General features: G+C 40.6%; 1 protein-coding gene across 4 annotated transcripts in view; it reads right to left on the reverse strand.

Annotated features, from left to right (window-relative positions):
- Nucleotides 1–1,914: 1,914 nt before the first annotated feature.
- The window catches only part of CHRM2 (cholinergic receptor muscarinic 2), a 151,876-nt gene continuing 131,681 nt past the window's right edge, over nt 1,915–22,109 (reverse strand). For 3 of the 4 annotated variants that reach the window (XM_053218042.1, XM_053218043.1, XM_053218044.1), the window contains one exon: nt 1,915–6,224. In XM_053218042.1, coding sequence (XP_053074017.1) covers nt 4,777–6,177 — 1,401 coding nt within the window. In that variant the 5' untranslated portion in view covers nt 6,178–6,224 and the 3' untranslated portion in view covers nt 1,915–4,776. Of the gene's footprint in view, nt 6,225–21,323; nt 21,514–22,109 lie in introns of those variants that run through there. The other variant, XM_053218045.1, reaches the window with a different exon arrangement.

Consider the following 22,109-nt stretch of genomic DNA (forward strand, 5'->3'; position numbering starts at 1 on the left):
GTTCGAGCCCCACGTCGGGCTCTGTGCTGACAGCTCAGAGCCTGGAGCCTGCTTTGGATTCTGTGTGTTCCTCTCTCTGCCCCTCCCCCACTCACTCAGTCTCTCTCTGTCTCTCAAAAAGGAATAAACGTTAAAAAAAAGTTGAAATTAAAAATAAAAAAGAAGGCACCTATTTCATAATTTCTTGGAGAAAACTTGGAGTATCATACTACACTAGAAATTTCTGGCATTTCATGTATGGGATGCTGTATTGGGCTCAAACTGAAAAGAGTGGCTCATAAAATACAGTGCTTGTACAACTTTTTACCTGTTTTCCAGAATGAAAAACATTCTGAAGGTCATCCTTTCCTCCTTGCATGATTATTTTTTATTTGACTAAAATCAGTTAACTTGGAGGAGAGCAAAGCTGTATGTCAATGAATTGGTTGCAATCTCATCAGGCAATCAGATGTGAGATCAACACAGCTGTTGGAACAGTAACAGCCAGAAAGATTCTAGTCACAGGCCAGTCGGGAGCACAGGAGCAAAGAGCATTCTGGTCATGTGGGGTGACACCAGCCAAGATTTATGAATATATTCCTCCAAGAGATATTTAAAACCAGTGCCATGCTTTCAAAGATTATAAAACAGCTTAACAATAATACGGGTAGGATTTTGGCTGTTCTCAAACCCTCTCCTTCAAAAACCAAAACTACTTTAAAAAACTGGGCCTACAAAACCTAGTCTTGTTACTCTGAAGCAACATATACCATATTGCGTATAAAGATTTTGTGTATAATATATTTATTTGCATACAGAAATATGTATTTCTATTATACATTTCATTACTTTATTTATAGAATATGTATATTAAGCACACAGCATATTCCAGAAAGATACATTAAATACGCACACAGTTCATGCTGCAGCGTGCACCCTTTTAAAAGAAGCATATTTAAGAGGCGTGGTATTGTATGTACATGCTGAAAATACACTTGGCACAATTCATCCAGCTTTGGGTGCTTCCCTAATCTATTTGCAACATCAGTGCTGTGGTTGTTGACAGGGAGATTATCAAACTGGGAGAAGGCAACTACCAATGAACTAAGAGAAAATAAAAGTAGATCGCATTTCTATGTATATGTTGCCATCATTTTGAACTCCCGTGTTCCCCAATGTCAGATCTCCAGGATCAAAAAAGCAGTGAATGGACAAAGAGAAGAAGGATGTGGGTCCTCCAGCCTCCACACTCAAATGGGAAAGCTTATCCCATGTGACTTATTATATTGGTGACTTTGTCCTAATCCTTGGGAGCTGGTATTAAATTAATGTGATCCGGTAAAGGGGTGATCATTTCTCTTTTTTTAAAGAAATGAACTGGCTTTTTGACATTCTTAATCTCCTCTTCTTATAAGACCTCTCTGGAATATTTACATTATTGCTTTGAGGAGAGAAGAAATTCTTGACAGCTATCTACCTTTCCAGTGAAAATAACAGAGATGAAGCATATTGTTTCTGAAAGAGACTCCTGATGTTTCTGAAAGAAAAAATGGCAGCTCCAACAGAAACTGACCACATCAACTCCAATCATTTAGTGGTCAATTACCAGCAACCTCAACTGACTGGACTCTATGGCAATCGTGATGGGACATTAAGATGTTGGAAACAATGTGCTACGTGCATGGTCTGGTGACTTTGGATGTGTAGATATCTGTCTCCTGTGTTCCCAATCTGTGAATGACACATACACCAGACTCATGGGTGACAATGTCTGAAACACAATTGGTGAACATTACCTTTTACAAACAGGTGAGCAATTTGCGTTGATATTCTAATAGTGATACAGGATTATTTCCCCGTTTTTACAAAGCAAGTGCTAGAATTCCTTAAAACAGATGAGAGTTTCTCAGCTTTGGCACTATTGACACTCTGAGCCAAATAATTCTTAGCTGTGTATGTGAGGGAAAGTTGGCCTGCGCACTGAAAGCTGTTAGCAGCATCCCTGGCCTCTATCTGCCAGATGCCAGTAGCTCTCCCCCACGTTGTGACCACCCAAAATGTCTCCACACAATGTGAAATGTCCCCCGGGGAGCAAAACTGTTCCTGTGTGAGAGCCACTGAAATAGACAAATCCAGCCATAGCTAATGCAAACCTTTGAATACAATCTCCATATCTTTCTAATCATCTACCATTTTCAGTATTCTTCCCGGGTCTCTGATTCCAGCCGACTAAGCTTTCACGATGTGTCAGTCTACAGTCACTTCCTTTCTGGAATGCGCGATGGTTTCTCTTTCAACAAGGTTGTGGTGGCTATGGCGAAGACCAAGAATAGAAGGAAGAAAGGGAGGGTGTGATGGCAATGAAGAGTAAGAGGCAGTTTGATTCATGGTGAGTTGAATTGTTAGAGCAGACCAAAAAGACCCAAATCCAGAATCATGAATCCTTGAATCCAAAGAGTTCATCCCAACTAAAGCTGAATCTACATCATAACAGTACAAGTTAATAAGTATTCAGCCAGCCATCGTTTTGTTTACAGCCAACCAAACAGCCCATTGGCTTGATGTCCCTTCCATTCAATTGATTCACTAATTTGAAGAAATAAAATAAAAATACATACGGATTTAACACTTACATTGAAGTAACTGTGGAGTAAAGGAATCTGCATGAACTGATGTCACAGGTTTACACGCAGAAGGTTTATGGGCGGGAGTGACTGAAGTTATTCAAACAAGAAGTTATTTTTATAAAGGGTAAGTTACATCCAACTACTGTGGGCAGTTTGCCTCTTACTGACTGTCCTTTCTTTATTGTTTACCTTGTGCTTTTTTTTAATTCTCAAAGTTGTTGAGATGCCATCAGTGAGGCAAGTCGCACGCGCACACGCACACACACACACACACACCAACTCTAAAGTGCCTAAGGTTTAATACTGACAAATTAAACATGCTACTCACATTGATGTTACTGGTCAAGACAGCATAAGGCCCATACATTTGAAATGCAAAATATGAAATCTGAAGTGGGTTTTATAAACTTGATTTCTATTGATTGGGCCGTCTTCAGAAAATCTGATTTTAAGACTATAGCAAATACAGTAAGAAAGAACGTTGAGGGATAAACACAGCTAAATGTGGATCAATACGATCATATGTTTATGAGGGGTACGAAATGAAAAGTCTCTACACGGACAAGATTCTACAACAAGCTACCGTTTGGCTAATAACAGCTCCTGATAGGACTTTTTATGGTCTAGAATTAAAGAAACAATGAGAAAGGACACAGGCACAGCTACCTGCATTCTTCCTCACAGTTTGCTGATCTCACTTGGCCTCTGTTAGTTATCCACTACGTTCTTGCCACAAAGATTACCTCTATGGACAGACTTTTGAAGTTAAAAAATTTTAGAGAGAATTGACAATTTGAGGAACATGGAACATGTGGTTCCAGGAAATGTTTTTTAACTATTTTTTTCCTCCTCCAGTGGGAGATAGGATGGTTATAAAAAACCTCACTGGACTATAAATTGAATATAATTTGTTAGCAGGCATTGAAGAGAACGTCTTATTCTCCTGGGAGTGACCCAGAAGTCATTGGTGCCACCAGAGTATGCTAATCCTACTTACGATTCCAAATGAATAAAGCAGCTTCTTCCTGCTGACAAGGGCCAGAAGTTCATGGTTTAGAAGTTAGCATCTCATAGATGGGTCAGACAGATTCAGGTTGAAAACAGAATGCCCTCTCAGTCTTCTATTTTCTTATTTCAAAATTCATCTGGCCTCAGTAAACTCTCTCCAACTAAAGACGACCACTATTTAATTTGACAAAACCTCACTTTAAAAAATGACTTTGGTTCTCAAGCATGTTTATGTATTAGGTAGGCTAGCCCAATAACTTAAGACACTAGTTTAGGAGAAAACCAGATTGGTGAAAACATTTCACCTACAGGATCATAAGCAAACTAACACTTTATAGGCTTTTATATCCCCACAGAATGCAAAGGACACAGTGGGCAGGGGTGAAATGCCCATGTTCATGGCTGTTTCTGGTTGTATTTAGCAAAAGTCTTGCAGATTTTGTCCTTACACAATGTAGAATGGGGATGTACAAAAACCAGTGCCATAATAAGAAAAATAATGTTATGGTCTAGTTGGGGTTTTTGTGTATTTGCTTTCCTTTGATGGTGGGAAGAGGGAAAGGTAAAAAAAAAAAAAAAGAAAATCCAAAGCATTGATTACATCACAATTCTCCAAATAAAACTGTAACAAAAGAATAATATATGCTTAGCACTTAACACTATGGAGACCATTTCTATATATATATTTTTTTGATCCTCTTCTTTCACTTGTCCATTGTGTGACGTCTATTTTTTTATGTTTAAGTCTCCATGTTAGCTGTGGCATTTCATCCTCATATGGACACACGGGAACAAAAAAAAAATGGGAATAAAAAGGAGCGAGGTTATTATTCTTCTTGTGCAGAGATAAAACTGTAGATTCAGAAGCCCTTCTTCAAGAGAGTACGAGAACATGTGGATTGTTCCTTAAATCCATTAATTCCAAAATGTCTCTTTCATGGTCTCATCGCTCTGAAACTGACAGGGCTGATAAGGTGTGGGTTTCTCAAACTGGAGCATGGGCACGATAAAAGTGTCACTGTCGGGCTCCTTAATTGCACATTCCATAATAAGACTATAAAGTGCAATGGCAGAGATTTTTAAAACTGGGAGGTTTTTTTTTTTTTATCCCTTTTCTTTTTCCCAAGCTCCCCCGACCACCTTCCTTCTCTACAAAGGTGTTTTACCTCGTAGCGCCGATGTTCTTATAATGACACATGAGAAGATGTTTAAAGGTCTTCTTGAAGGTGGCATTACAAAGTGCATAGCAGGCGGGGTTGATAGTGCTGTTGATGTAACAGAGCCAATAACCAATTGTCCACACTGTGTTGGGGATGCAGGGTGCACAGAAGGTGTTGATGAGCACCATGACATTGTATGGGGCCCAAGTGATGATGAAAGCCAACAGGATAGCCAAGATCGTCCTGGTCACTTTCTTTTCCCGAGAAGGAGGAGGCTTCTTTTTGGCAGGCTGCTTCGTCATCTTCACAATCTTACGAGCGACGATGTTCTGTTTTTCGTCTCCGTTCTGACCTGCAGAACCAACTAGCTCCACAGTGGTATTAGCTGGGGTACATGAGTCACCTTTTGGGGTCTTGGTGACAATTTTGATGCACGTCTGCTTCGAGTTCTCGTCTTTGGAGTGGCCCAGGGAAGTGGAGACTGTGTTCTCATCCTGGGTTATTTCATCATCTCTCATATTAGAGGCTACCGCACTGACTGAGGTGGAATCATTGGAGCTCTCCTTCTCCTCTCCCTGGACACAGTTTTCAGTCACAGCATCTCTGGGGGCTTTGCCATTCTGGATTTTGTTGTGCTCCAGGCTACCGTCACTGCCAGGTGTGGTGTTGTTGTTTGGCCTCACTATCCTTCCTTGTACCAGACTTGGAGAAACTGGCTCTTGGTTGGCCACAGGCTCCTTCTTGTCCTTCTTTATCCTGCTCTTGCTGGCTCGGGATATGTGCCAGTATAGCACAGTCATGATGATCACAGGCAAATAGAAGGCTGCAATGGCGGTACCGAAGGTGACAGCGGCGTTGGAGAAAAACTGAATGTAGCATTCCCCATCCTCTACAGTCCTCACCCCTACGATGAACTGCCAGAAGAGAATGGCCGGGGCCCACAGGATAAAGGAGAGGACCCAGGCAGCTGCAATCATCATACCTGCCATTTTCGTGGTCCGCTTGACTGGGTAGGTGAGCGGTTTGGTGACACAGAAGTACCTGTCAAAGCTGATAATGAGCAGATTCATCACCGAGGCGTTGCTGACCACGTAGTCCAGGGCTAGCCAAAGGTCACATACCACAGGTCCCAAAGGCCAGTAGCCAATCACGGTGTAGAGGGTGTACAAGTTCATGGAGAAAACACCAATGATGAGGTCAGCACAGGCCAAGCTGAACAAAAAGTAATTGTTGACGGTCTGGAGGTGGCGGTTGACTTTAATGGAGACCATGACCAGAATATTCCCAATGATAGTCACCAAACTGAGGGATCCAGCCACAAGGACAATGAACACCACTTCAAATGTCTTATAAGGACTGGTCAGAGCCAGGCCATTGTTAGAGGAGTTTGTTGAGTTATTCATTTTGTGTTCTCTCAGTCAGAAGCAAGTAGCCAAACACGCATTGAAACCTGCAGGGACATAGAAAAGAATGAACAGATATGACATAAACATTGCTTTAAAATATATCAGATTTCTTCCTTTTGAACCACGACTTTTTCTCCAAAAATCCTCATTCTTCCCCTCCATGTTTATTGTACCTATCTGCCCCGAGTCCCCACATAAAAAGCAAAGACATTAAATGGAGGATGCGAAAGATCCTTTCAGACTGGCAATGTATTTGAAGTCTGAAAACACTTTGAAAGCATCCATACCTAGATGTGGTATCTGTCTGTCCATCTGTCATCAATCAATTTAGCTGAGTATACTACTGATGGATTAAACTAAATAAACTAGGATTATACATAAGACCTTCCAAAGCATCAAGAGGTTTCTGGTATAGACATAAAAATTAATAAACCAATGCGAGGAAGAAAGCATAAAACTTACAGTGTGGAGTGGGTGACTTTTATAGTCTATAGCATCTTTCCATCTGGTAGCTCTAAGTAAGCCTTTTTCATAATAACACTGATACTGATTATAACCAAAATAAGATAATAATAATAACGAATTAGCCAGTACACTTCCACTAATGAGAATTATTCTTCTCTGATCTCCGTTTTGCCCTTGTAGTGAGTATCACATAGCTAACATTTCCAATATTCTATATCCTGCAAAATAAGTCATTTATTAAATGTGTATTGATAACCACATGAATTTTCTGAATGTTTTATCTTTCAAGTCACCACCAAATTTATTGTTCTACTGTTCTTCCTGCCAAATATTTGGTACAGTCAGGCTAGGATTTATATTTGTTTGTCAGAAGACAGAACTACAGTCCAGAAAGAGTAATTTATATAAGGTCACATATCGAGTCAATCAGAAAAATGAGCCTAGGAACAAACCTGTTTAAGAATTTACTCATTCACTTTGTCCTCACATCCCTATCGAGCAACTTCTCGGGATTAGGCATTTGATGTATGTGGGATATTCGGTGACGATTAAGACAAGGTCCCTGCCTCTGAGAGGCATATGCTCTGGGGGTAGGGATGGGCTGCTAAAGAAGCAATTATTCAAACCAAGTATACTTTCTGTTGCCAAACCCTGCAGTGTTTAAATAAACACATAATTATCATTTTCCGATAATATCACCAAAGTCTGGTGCCAGCCTCACACATAGGAAGTTACATTTCAGCTATAGTTATAAAGATACGCAAAAAGGTCTACTCAAGGATGCTCATTCAGAAATGCTACAGTAGAAAAACCCCCTAGAAATGTTAAAAACAACTCACTGACAGAGGATTGGTTAAATATATGATGGAATACCCTTACAATGGAATAGTACGCAGCTGTTAAAACAGAGGTATGTGTTCTGGCCTTGTGGAAAGTTATACGGTTAGATGATATGATCAGAGCAAGACTCAGAATGTTATAGAATATAGTTCTAATTAAGCAGAAAGGCGATTACATACATGAAATGAATTTGTAGGTCTTGAGGAAACATTGAAGAGTTTAATCAAGGTAATGATGTTAATGAAATGCCACTTACCATTTTGCCTTCCAAAATTATACACGAGGTGGCAGTTACGGCTCCAAGGAAAAGGCACTTACAAAGTATCATTTACTTTTGATATATGCTTCAGAATACTGTTCAATGCTTCCATTATGAATATATCTTGTTATAATTACACAAAATGCAGATGTTCAGGCTGACTCCAGACCTCCCGATTCAGAATCACAAGGCATGTTAGGAACCACTTTTGAAGCCACCCCTGTGTTACCTGTTTTAAAATCTGACCCACTATGTATCATCCCACCATTGGATACCACAACTTTTTCTGTTGGCTTGGTCCTCATCCATCACATAAACATTCCCAGTGTAAGTCTTGCGTGTTACACTTTGGAGGAAATGCTTTCTTCAATATTATAATCCTCACTGGGTATTACGGAGAGTTTGGTTTTGTTAAAGCATAACACAATAGACATCTACTGGGGGGTCTTGAAATGTATCCCCCAATAAATGAGGGGGGAATATTGCAGTTAGTAGCCCTCAGGTTTCCACCTTTGTAGATCCCCTGTTCATGGCTTTGACCTAGGACACCGATCGATACACACCATCTATGATTTTCCTCCTTCACTAGAAAAGCAGTGAATTTTGGCTTCTTAGTCTTTTTAGCTGTACCATCCAGCTCACTGCCTCAAATGTAACTGGTGCTCAAAAATGTTTATTGAATCAAAACAGGATTAACAATTAATATTATTAATTCAGCCTCTATTTACTTACCCAGTGGAATTGGCTCAATAGAATTTCTCTGTAACAGCACCCCCCTTTTTTTTTTTTTTTGGTCATGATTCATACAACTGTTTATTCATGAAATTTATTTGAACAAAGTAATTTCACTAATCCAATCATAATTCCAATGATTCTTTATTAGCTAAGGTAACTGTAAGACAGAATCCTGACTTGCTTATAAGCTCGCTTTTGTCTGTTCATTAAATTCACTGACATATTTTGAATTGAGTTATATTTATCTGTTCACAAATCGCTCATTTTAATAAATTTTGATTGAAAAATACCAAAGATTTACCTTCTGAACGTCCTATTTGATACTTTATTCTTCACATTCATTTTAATAAAACATAGGACTGTATTTATTTTAGTTTTAAAAAGCTTTTTGGTGACTTCCTCTCAAAAATAATGTAGAAACATAACATTTATGTTCAAAAATAAACTAGTTTGATCTTTTATTTTATGGATTAAGAAAGCATAAGAGTAAGTGATTTATCCATAGTCACATGGCTCTTGCCATCATTTATGCTAATAATAATACATGTTATTATTCTAAAATATCACAGTAACATAAAGCTGTATGATTCTATTTATTTGTTAATTTTCCTCCTTTCTCCTCTTCCCCTCTTCTTGTTTACAGTGAGCATGCATTACATTTCAACTAAAAAACAAGGGGTGCCTGGGTGGCTCAGTCAGTTAAGCATTGGACTCTTGATTTCAGCTCAGGTCATGATCTCGTGGCTCATAAGTTCAAGTCTCACATCGGGCTTTGTGCTGACAGCATGGAGCCTGCTTGGGATTCTCTGTCTCTGTCTTTCAAAAATAAATAAACTTTAAAAACAACAACAACAACAACAAAAACCCCCCAAATCAAAGAATCCAAAAAACTAAAAAACCAAAAAAACAATAGTCTTAGGACTCTCAAACATATGTTATCTCACCTTCTATTAACAGCTCTATAAAATATATAAACACATCCAATCACCCCCTTGATCTGAAGACAGAAGCTGAGTCCACAGTAGGGGTTTAAGTGATCACGCTCAGTTTCAAGGTTAGTGAGCAAAAACTCTGCCACTAAAACTATCATCCTTACCTCTGAGTTAGATACTCTTTCTCAGTGTCCCTTCTGGGTAACCTCTCAGTTATCCTATGGGTAAAGAGTTACATTTTACCCAGAGGTTGCTGGCTGAGCCAGGTTCTGTCTGGGGGGCTTGGGATTCTTACCCAGGTAGACATAGCAAATCTATATAATGGTAGCATACCATATAATGATAATCATATCCCCTAAATTCTCAGAGTTCTAATATTTGCTTGTTCATAGTAATGCCATATATAAAAATAGAAAGAGCATTTCACTTAGAAGCAAGCACAAATGTCCGAGGGATGGCATTCTTTTCTCCCCTCATGATGCACGAGCTGGGGGGTAGGGGGGGTTGTTCCTCTCCTGTTAAAGAAAATACTTCTTTTTGTCAACCCCTTGCCTCCTCTGCTGTTTACATCTCTGTAAAAGTTTTTACTTCTGGTGTGGCATCATAGGGTTTTATTAAAGCAAAGATTGTTACATCATGGATGAAATGCCATAATCGCCACAGACTAAACAATGCAGATGACCCTCAGGATTCAACATCTTAAAACGGCAAGTGCACAGTAATCTACTTGGTATTTACCATGTTAGTTTATGACCAAGTTTTGAAAGCATTCTGGAAATTTACAAGAAAACAATTTTCTGGCCTTAGTTTCTTTACTACTTGAGTCTCTATATGTAGCAGGGAGAAATGTATCATGGTTTCATACTAACCTTGCAAAGTTGTGAGTGCTAATCTCTGCTCTGAATTATTAGCTGTGAGAGTCTGATCATGTCACTAAACACTTCCATGAAGCTTTCTTTTTTTTTTTTTCAAACAGGAATATTAATAACCCTATTTTTCTTCTAGAGTTGTGGGAAACATCAAAGTGAAATCATGTCTTTGAACCATGATCTATAAATGTTAACGCAAATGCCGTTAATATTTACATTTGGTAAATGGGTATAAATTAGTCATTTTTCTTATTAGTTAACAGAAAATCGGGCGTGTGTAGATGAAATAGGGTAGGAGTGAGAATGTGTAGGATATAGTGATAGGGGTGATACAAATGATCATTATCAAGAATACCGTTACCAAGAACATGAAATCATTAATGATAATATTGATAACAGTTCACAGGTACTGAGCCTGATTCCTCTCCACAACAACTCCTGAGATGACTATGACTGTGATATGCTTTTTCACACATGTTGAACTAAAGATCAAAGAATTAAGTTATTTGAGTTTCAAACCCCTGAGTTCCTGACTCCAGAGTCTGCTACAAGTATTTATTGTTTGCCTGAGGAACAATCTTACTCGGCAGCCAATATGTGCCCCAAATATTTATTACTCTAACCTGCCATGACTAAGTCTTTTTCCCCAAATTCAAGCTGGGTCCTTGGTTTACACAACAGAGGATCATCTTGTCCAGGCTAAAATTGTGACTTTGGACAGGACGTGTTCACAATAAGATACAGAATAGTAAGTAAGATTCCTGATTATGTAAATACATGACATTTAAGATTTAAAACATTTTCCTAAAAGCAATCATCACAAAAAACACGTCACCATGTGAATTAATATAGAACCTCTCACAGAAGTATTCATATCAGTTACACAGAAGTTCTAAACATTTACAATAATATTTTTCTGAAGTTAGAGGGAATGCTAACTAAAATGACTAAAAAAATAAATTCTGATGTGTATTTAGACACACAATGGAAATTATTATTAAAAAAATGGGATTTTCTCCATACTCTGCCCAAGCCAGGCAGCATGCCAGATATAAAATGGTCTCTTCATAAGTGCGGCCACAGTGTAATAAGCTAATCATGAATTAGTCAATACGTGAGGAACCTAAGTGTTAGAATTTTTTGCGTGTTATTTTATTTAATTATCACAATGACCCTTAAAAGAATTATCATCTTTTTCAGTTGTACAGATGACAACTGATGAGACAGCCAGCAAGTACTGAGGTCATGGATGGAATTTAGGCATCTGGCTCATAGGGCCATATTCTTCCCACTATGTTACACCGTGACACCAAACTTGATTGAATAAAAAAAAGAAAGTTTTCTAGAATGAGAAAAGTCAGCAAAAAAAAAAAAAAAAAAAGGAGCGGGGGTAGTCCACGATTGATAACTGGAATCCAGAGAGAAGATATGTAATTATACAGCAAAATTTCAGAACAAGAAATCAAGAGGAATTCACATGAAGTTGACTTTATAATTGTTTATATTTATTTAACTTGTGTTTTTAAAACGTAATCTCGGTGTATGTTACTTTTTATAGATTTCTAATTTCTGCTGCCATTTGAACACATTACCAAAAATGGCAGGGTGTTCTGAGGGCTCTTTGTCCGTGTCTTTTGCACTGAGCTCTGAGACGCAGCCTCGCTGTTGAGCAACCACGAGGGATGAAATCATCAATCCTCACCGGGGGTGCCTGAAAGTCCTTCAACTGCTACAGCAGTTCAGGCCCCTGGCACCGTTTTAACTTGGACATGTCGGGGCTAAACACACAATCGGTCTTGAGATAATTAAAAGTTTACTTCAACCACATGATGTCTAGATATCTAGCTTTCAGTAAAAAATATTGCTATTAGAAAAAACTTGAAAAACATAAGGATGATACCATCTAGTATCGTGGTGAAACATGAGACCCTCATTGGGAGCAAGACTGCCTAATGAGCAGAGATTTTCCCTTCATCTCCTCTCTGCCTTAAGAGTGAGACGTGGTAATCTGACGCTGTGTTATCATCAATTAGAAAGCAAATGGAGCTCCTTTATTTGCAATTTATATATTTAAAAACACGTATAGCCTATTATATAATAATCTGGTGAATGAGATTCTAACTATAAAATTTCCCTGACATTGGAGACATGACCATTGGGGCATAAAGTCTATATTCTGTTTTAGATCTTCTAAACATTCAATGCATGCCATTAGTTTATAAGTGGCATCGGTAGAGGTATTTAATAGGCTTTGAGATTGTTCCTACATCAGTGACCGATCACTCCTGCCATGAACGATGGAGGGAAAAAGAAAGAAAGGCAAGAAAAATGGGGAGAGATTTTAAGGGATTCTGAGGAACAAAGTCCCCTTTCTTTAAAGACAGTCTCAGTTTTGATACTGATGCAGTAGATGATAAAACACAGTTTGCTCATATCGTAATGACCCCCACAAATCTTGAATGTCTCTCCATTTTACTTATGAGCAAGGAGAGTTCTAGCCTGGGGCTCAGGGGATAGGGTAGCTCCGACAGCTGAATACTGACATTCCACATTCTAGCATTTTGACAACATCCGGCAGAAATGGAGTAAATTTCCACTCTTCCCCCCCGCCCCAATTTTTATAAGGCTTCCCTTTAGCCAAGGGACACATTAAGAGTGAGTATACAGATGAAGAGATTTTTCATGAGCTCCTGAATTTTACTATGTGAGCTGCTGTGGTGGGTTGGGGGCCACAGGAGCAACAGGGGCCCTGCTCGGAAACCAGGGCTATCTCTGTTTGTTTTTAAAAATTTATTCTAAAGCATCTTATTGAATTTCTGTCCTGAACAGACCTGCAGATGCCTTGAAGGGCTTTGGAAGGTGGAAGTGAAGGAGGAGAGAATGACCAAACACAATCGAACACATTCTTGTCCACAAGGAGCTTATAACTTTAGGGAGACATACATTGCTGATGGGATTTCCAGCTACCTAAAAAAACTCTGGGCCAATATACTGACACGTGTCAAGATTCAGAATCCATGGAGGAAGGCTGGGCAGATGGGGTGAAACAATACATAAAGCTTCCTGGATGCCTTTCCTAGCAGATCTATTTTCTCTGTCTCTCTCTTTTTCTCCTTCCTCTCACCATTTGTTTATGTGGGACATTTACATATTTTAAATATATATATATATATATATACACACACACACACACACACACCATATAGGTATATATGTGTATATATAATATATATTATATATGTGTATATATAATATAGGTATATGTATATATTATATATAGATATATATATATATAAAATAAATATAATATAGGTATATATGTGTGTGTGTATATATATATATATATATATTTACTGTGTTCTCAAGATTCTGTATTCTATTGCATTTCTCAGAAAAGTGCAATATACTCCTGGTGGGTGTTCACTCCAGTGACTGAGCCTGACAACCTGTAGGTTGCAAAACATAGAATGCAAGTTAGCCATCAAGTCACCTGCACTGGGTTTTTAAGTCTATCTCAGAGGATATGTCACAAGCATTTTGGAAGCAACATGTAGAGTTTAGAAAACTTCAGCACAGAACTACGGACTTTACCAGATATGCATCATGTAAAATATCTGAAAAAAGAAAACCACACTTAAATTGCATTTATCAAGTTGCACCCTTAAGGTTTGTGCATTTTACTGTATGCAGGTTGTACTTTTTAAATTTAATTTTTTTTAAATGTTTATTTATTTTTGAGACAGAGACAGACAGAGCATGAACGGGGGAGGGGCAGAGCGAGCGGGAGACACAGAATCCGAAGCAGGCTCCAGGCTCTGAGCTGTCCGCACAGAGCCCCACGCAGGGCTCGAACTCATGAACTGTGAGATCATGACCTGAGCCGAAGTCGGTCGCTCACCCGACTGAGCCACCCAGGCGCCCCATGCAGGTTGTACTTTTGTAAAAAGGTAAAAAATGTAACAGCAAATGGTAGAAAAAGAGTGAAAGTGGCAGAAACAGCAATCTGATCTCCACACCAGTACAAATACAAGAGAATTCATGATTTTTTCCAATGTAAAAACCTTACGGAACCTCCCATCCCTTATTGCAATGTACACATTTTGCAATTTTGGCTGTCAAACGTACTATTCTTAGTGACGCTGGACAGACGTGCACTCCGTGTTTGCCAAACTATCCTTTTCCTTTCTTCAGAACACATCCTAAACAACGCTTACTCTAGAAAAATGTCCCAAGAGGCAAAGAGACCTTAGCGTGACTTAACCAGTATCTAGTCCTTGCCGTTGGGTCCATGGTACATGTTAGCGATTTTTTCCACACACTGACATCCTCCTGCCGAGGAGGAAAAGAGGTCTGGACAATTATAAACAAAACGCGCTATGGGATAAACCATTCTTTTGACTTTTCGAAGTGAAGTTCCATCTAAGTAAGCACTGGGGCCCCCTCCCTCTTCTGTCCTAGGAATCGGACAGAACTCAGTATTGAGGATGACCATAATCTCATAAATGGTGCTGACTAAACACAGTGCTCTAGAGCAAACAGGAGCAATGCTAGAGAAAGCCCTCTGTCTAAAGGTTATTATGCGCTGACAAGGAAGAGTGAAAGGAAAATGGAAGCAATCCTCAGAGAGCTACTGGAAGTTGTATATGATTAGGCAGCTGTATTTGAGTCGATGTCTGTGTCTTTCTTATCTTCAGAAGTTGGAAATTTGTATAGTCGGCTTTTTTTCATTTTGTTCTGTTTTTTTCCCCCCTAAAGTCGGCAGGCTGCTGGTTTAATAACTCTAAATTAGTTAATTCATTGCTTTGAATTAAACATGTGAATCAAATTTGCAGAGGATTTGAGGCTTGTTATGACTCTGATAGAAAATTCTAGAATGAAAGCCCTTGTTCTAGAGAAGCTGAGCAATTCCAAACAATGCATCCCTTTAGGGATCCTTTTCAATGGTGCACGTGCCTTCCACTGGAAGCTGAGACAGAACATAAGGCAACACGGAGCTTTGGATAGTAAGTAGGTCAAGGACAGGTTTGAAAAGAGAAGTAAAAAATCAGTTTAGGGTCAAGGAGAGCTAAGAGAGTTGTAGGTTAATATTTTTCCTTTGAAGGGTAGACTCGAATAGTTAAGAATTTTTTTTTTAACGTTTTATTTATTTTTGAGACAGGGAGAGACAGAGCATGAACAGGGGAGGGTCAGAGAGAGAGGGAGACACAGAATCTGAAACAGGCTCCAGGCTCTGAGCTGTCAGCACAGAGCCCGACACGGGGCTCGAATTCACGGACCGCGAGATCATGACCTGGGCCAAAGTCGGCCGCTTAACCAACTGAGCCACCCAGGCGCCCCTCGAATAGTTAAGAATTAATGGGACCAGAAATTGTGAAAAGATTAAAGGGCACACATAGAAGTGAATTGCCTTCTTCTGAATTTCCATCTTATAACAGGTAAGTAGAGAAAAGGACACTTAGTTGTACTTAGGAATCTATATTTATTGTAAGCACATCTCTAACATTACATTGCTTAAGGACAAAAGGCAAAAGGAAAAAAAATATCGTTGCTCTTTTCATGAAAATATACACATGAAAAGTAAAGTTTATGTTTAGGTATAATTTTCCTCTTCAAATAAATAAATGCACCCATAAATGTAAGTTTAACAGACAGAATCATTCTTCTGGTAACAACACCTAGAATTTAAGTAGAATCCCAAGTAATGAACTCACCTCCATAAAGGGTAAATCTGTGTCCTTCAACTTTTCAATGACAGAAATGACACAGGCCTCATATACTTATGATTCATATCAGATTCAATGAAGCTATAAAAATAAAATAGTAATGAGGTATACAGAGCAATGGGCAGCAACTATTTTTATTGTTTCCAATCGAAAGACAACATGATTGTGTCCTTAGAGTCTGATTGCAGCCTATTTCTAGAACTGAGCAAAATGACCACCGTGTTATCCCACTCAAATGTGAGAAATGAGAGCACGGAGAAGATTAAAGTCTTTACTAAATGATCTAATGGCAATTGAGATGGGGACACATAAAAAGCTGCATCAACTCAGCAAAGATTTTTGTATCTAAAGCACTAATTTGGAGTTTCAAACAAGTTGGTTGGAGAGAATCAAGGATTTTATGTGCTAAATCAGGACAGTCAACCCTTCTACCTTACCGCAACAAACCCACTTTCCTGGTGATAACCACAGGGACCACGCCATATTGAATGCCTGTCGTGTACATCATCACTGCTACCTCATCGTCCCTTCGTCTACCCTCCCCTCTTCAGACACCATTAGCTCAAGCCTATTTCCATATTTAAGGAGCTAACTCTCCCACCCTTCAGACTCTAAACACTTAGGAAAATCCATCCGATCTCTCGCTCTGAGTGCGCTAGGATTTGCCAGCCCTGTTCTTTTCCCCCAGGAGGCCGGTTCTCTGTTGACTGTGCCCAGGAGGAGAGGGACGACAAAGTGACACCTCCCCTCTCGAATTACAGCTGTCTTGGCTGGTAAATATCCCCGGCACGCTTTACATGCCCCACCTTGTCATCCAAGAAAAAGCAGCTGAACTTCAGGCAGTTCGCGGTATAGTGGTATTGAAATACCATGTCTGCCCCTGAATAGTGCATGAGAAGGGGAGATCTCCAGAGAGACAGGCTGTGCAGTGACTGTCCTGCAGGGTGGGATGTTCGTTCCCTCAAGTACAAACTGCACCGTCAGCAAAGCAGTCACAGTCTGTGTTCTCTCGGGGCAGGACTATACGCAGCAGGACCTCAGGGAGAACGTGTTAGAGTAGAATTCTGTGGTTAATTAAGCCCCCAAACAACTCAAAGTGAAAGGAAACAGGACGCTGAGAGGATATATCCCGGACTCCCTCATCTAGCCACCGTGTGTATTAGCTGATGAGGAAAGGGTAATGACACATTGAAGAAGAAAAGGAGGAAATAATGTTTCTGCGCTTAAGAAGTCTCAGTCTAGGGGCACCTGGGTGGCTCAGTCGGTTAAGCCTGCAACTTCCACTCAGGTCACGGTCTCCCAGTTCATGAGTTCGAGCCCCACATCAGGTTCTGTGCTGATGGCTCAGAGGCTGGAGCCTGCTTCGAATGCTGTCTCCCTCTCTCTCTCCCTTCCTCCTCTCTCTCTCTCTCTCTCAAAAATAAATAAAGATTGAGGCACCTGGGTGGCTCAGTTGGTTAAGTGTCTGACTCTTGGTTTCGGCTCGGGTCACGATCTCATGGTTTGTGAGGTCAAGCCCTGCATCAGGCTCTGTGCTGACAGCACGAAGCCAGCTTGACACTCTCTCCCTCCCCATCCCCTGCTCACTCTCTCTGTCTCTCAAAAATAAATAAGTTAACTTAAAAAAAATTAAAAATAAACAAATATTTTTAAAAATTTTAAAAAAGAAGGTCTAAGTCTAAAGAAACTCAACAATATCATTTCCTCTTTAAAAAACTTTTTTTTAAATGTTTTTATTTATTTTTGACACACAGATCATGAGCAGGGGAGGGGCAGAGAGAGAGGGAGACACAGAATCTGAAGCAGGCTCCAGGCTCTAAGCTGTCAGCACAGAGCCCGACACGGGGCTCGAACTCACAGACTGTGAGATCATGACCTGAGCCGCAGTTGGAAGCTCAACCGACTGAGCCACCCAGGTGCCCCTAATATGTGGTTCTAACCAACCAGTAGAGCATTAAAAAAGAAAGGAATGAAGCGTGAACTGTATTTCTCGTCCCCCTCTCCCCCAATAAGGAGGTAAGTTGCAGCAATTTTTAATTTTGTATTCCATGCCACTTTTATTATTTGTTTCCATTCATCTTCAGCTTTAGGAAGCCCCATGATCGTTGTATGGTATCCCGATTCTTACACTGAGATGGTCGGAAGCTTCTATCTAACCTTCTAGGAACTTCAATCTGAGAATTAGTGACTGGGGCGCCTGGGTGGCTCATTTGTTTAGCGTCTGGCTCTTGGTTTTGGCTCAGGTCACGATCTCACGGCTTGTGGGTTTGAGCCCCACGTCAAAGCCTTGGGATTCTCTCTCTGCCCCTCCCCAGCGGTTTCTCTCTCTCAAAATAAATAAACTTTTAAAAAATAATAAAAATAACAATTAGTGACTAATTCTCTTCCTAACTTCCTCTATTTAACATTCCTGCTGTACAACAGGTACATAGCCAGTGATACTGGAACAGTGTTCTTTGGCGACAAATTATGCTTATACTGAGCACAGTAGAGTGTAGAAATCTGTGGATCACTATGTTGTATACCTGAAACTAATGTAACATTGTGCATCAACTATATTCAAAGAACTTTAAAAATTAAATAAAACTTTCACTGTAGATCTAGGAAAGATTATTTAGCAATTCTGTACTTAACTGTTAGCTGAGAGTGATCAGTTTATTTTGGAGGAGAATATTATCTAAGGAACTAGGAAAAATTTCTGCCCCGACATAAATTAAGAACAAAAAATGAAACTGTGAAAGAGATTTCTTGTTAACAAATACAAAAGTAGCAAAATTCCATTCTATGTCAAACTGTGAATGCTTAGAGCAACATGGTCACATGATCTGTGAATATGCATAACATTAACCTGTGACTTACATTTACCATGTTACTTGAAGTGCTGTTTAAAAAACCAAGTATTGGGGCGCCTGGGTGGCTCAGTCGGTTAGGTGTCCGACTTCGGCTCAGGTCATGATCTCACGGTCCGTGAGTTCGAGCCCCGCGTCAGGCTCTGTGCTGACAGCTCAGAGCCTGGAGCCTGTTTCAGATTCTGTGTCTCCCTCTCTCTCTGCCCCTCCCCTGCTCCTCTGCCTCTAAAATAAATAAACGTTAAAAAAACAAAACAAAAAACCCAACTATTTTGGGGGGGCGCACCTGGGTGGCTCAGTTGCTTAAGCGTCTGACTTCAGCTCAGGTCATGATATTGCTGTATGTGAGTTTGAGCCCCGTGCTGGGCTCTGTGCCGACACTGCAGAGCCTGCTTCAGGTCCTCTGTCTCCCCTCCTCTCTGCCCCTATCCTGCTCATGCTCTCTCTCTAAAAAGAAATACTTAATAAATAAGCATTTAAAAAATAAATAAATAAATAATAGGGGCGCCTGGGTGGCTCAGTCGGTGAAGCATCCAATTTCGGCTCGGGCCATGATCTCACAGATTGTGAGTTCAAGCCCTGCATCAGGCTCTGAGCCTGCTTCGGATTCTGTGTCTCCCTCTCTCTCTCTCTGCCCCTCTCCTCGTCACACTCTGTCTCCCTCTCTCAAAAATAAACATTAAAATTTTTTTTACAATGAATAAGTAATAAATTAAAAAACACTATTTTTAAAATTTCATTTTAGCGGTTTTGCTTTATAAAGGAAGTTAAAATTGAAGGTAAATACATTATAACAATAACAGCAACAGAATAGAGTGTTTGTTCTGCCCTGTGCTAGTTTTCTTGAGTCTTTTCAGGCCTTTGCTTGCCTTACCTGTGCGTACTTCTCGTGACTTCTCTACTCTCTTTATGCAAATCCTTACCTTCTATCTGCATTGCTCTCTCCCTCAGCATCCTATCTGCAAGGAGCGCAGCCCTAAGTTGTCCAGGGAACCCCCAGAAGAGACCAATTTCCCAGTCTCTAATGTCACGTTCGTCTTCTGCCAGGACTGGCTCGAAGTAAGACGCTTAGATTTATTTACGACATGGTAACTCTTACATTTATCTGGAAATACTATTCCGCAGACAACAGACACAACCTCATCATCTTAGCATCCAGGGGTCAGGCAGAGGGTAGACCGACTTGTAACAGCGAGCCAAGGGATTCCGACCTACTCCATTGACGGTCTTCGGGGATGCGATGGCCCAGCACAGCCTGTCAGCCAGACAGGCCCTCTCCAGTGTGGCCCAGGGCAGTTCTCATCCGGAGCCTGGATACGAGGCCCATGCACCTTGGTCAGTCAGCCTTCACCCTGGTTCGCGTGTGGCTACCAGGATGGGAACACTTAGCTCAAGTGTTCTAAGAACAGGCTCATTTGTAAGCTGCCTCTTAGCCTCTGTTCTGGACGATAAAACACCCTTGGCTGTGTCTGCGTTTAGGAATGTAGCTTGCGAGCAGTCTGTGTCTGGCTCTTCCCTTGTTTGGTTGCTTTCAAAGGCCACCGTAAAGCTGAAAGGTGACAGCCTGACCCACTTTGCTACGTGTTTTTTTTTTTTTTTCTTTTCTTTTTGGTATGGGACAACTTCGGGTTTCCACCCGGGAGCCGCTCGAATGCACTTTACTATCTGTTTCTACGCAATTCCAAGTTTTGAAACGCCCAGCCCCCAGCCAGCTCTTTCACTCTCACTATGAACCGTCCATTCCTGTGTCAAGAACCCGAAAAATATTTTCCTCTGCTGAGGTTAAACGAATTAAGAAATACGGATTACTTTCAATACGATGGAAATTCTCTGGATACAAAAGCCAGAGAGTAAGACAGTCGTCTATTTTGCAGCCGGAGGGTAAAGCACAGAAAAAAAAAAAAAAAAAAAAGGGTAATTTGAAGGTTTGAGGAGGTCTTTGAAAATATTTGGTTTGGTTGCTTTAAAAAAAAACATGGCCGACAAGCTGAAGGGAAGGACACCCTGCCGAGTGTGGGTGTAAAGATGTAACAGCAACAGGTGTTATTGGTGGGGCATGAGGAAGGCGGGCATGGCATAGGACTCAGGTTGTGTTGGAGACATAACCTCATGGCAGGGAGGAACACTTACAGTCAGAAACTGTAACAAACTATTGATGTCATCGACCAAGCTGCTATCAAGAGCCATCTCACTGCCAAGGATCTTTAACCGGATTTCATTTTTGAACCAACCATCCCCATTGCCTGAATCGTTGTCTCCTTCTGGATTCAGCCCTGGCTTGACCTGATTTTCTGACCCTGGGTGAAGGGTCTTCCCTTTGACAGCCTCAAACTCCAGTCTAGGCATGTAAACCCACTCCAGATTTTTGGGAAGGTTCTAAATTTTGCAAGAGTAAGGTTCTCTCGTTGCTTATGTAGGGACAACGCCTGCCGAGTAGACCCATTTTGAGAATTAAACGAGATAATACTCACAAAAGGATTTAAACCGAGCCTCCTGGTCTGGGCTCCTCAGCCGTTACACACAGACTTAAGTAAAGGCTGAAGTACAGGCCCTGGCTAGGCTGGAAGAAGTGGAAACAGAATTACGTTCACGGTTCGTAAAATCGCTAATTCTACAACAGGTCTGGTTGCACCTGCCATGTGGCTGCTTTTTCTTATTTGGAACGCATATTCTTGAATTTCTTAAGCTCACGTGAATTATGCAGATTTCCTCCATTTAAAAAAAATTTTTTTTTTTAAATTTTTTTAACGTTTATTTATTTTTGAGACAGGGAGAGACAGAGCATGAACAGGCGAGGGTCAGAGAGAGGGAGACACAGAATATGAAGCCGGCTCCAGGCTCTGAGCTGTCCGCACAGAGCCCGATGCGGGGCTAGAACTCACGGACCGCGAGATCATGACCTGAGAGGAAGTCGGCCGCCTAACCGACTGAGCCACCCAGGCGCCCCTAAAAAAAATTTTTTTTAATGTTTATTTATTTTTGAGAGACAGAGACACAGACAGAGCGTGAACAGGGGAGGGTCAGAGAGAGGGAGACACAGAATATGAAGCAGGCTCCGGGCTCTGAGCTGTCAGCACAGAGCCCGAGACGGGGCTCAAACTCACGGACTGTGAGATCACGACCTGAGCCGAAGTCGGACGCTCAACCAGCTGAACCACCCAGGCGCCCCTCACCTACTTCTTCCATACGATAACAATTTTCATGAAGTCACAACCTCTCACATTCAGATAATCACCATTTGTAACTCAACTCTGTAC

The sequence above is a fragment of the Acinonyx jubatus genome, chromosome A2, assembly GCF_027475565.1.
Source record: "Acinonyx jubatus isolate Ajub_Pintada_27869175 chromosome A2, VMU_Ajub_asm_v1.0, whole genome shotgun sequence".
Taxonomy (NCBI): domain Eukaryota; kingdom Metazoa; phylum Chordata; class Mammalia; order Carnivora; family Felidae; genus Acinonyx; species Acinonyx jubatus.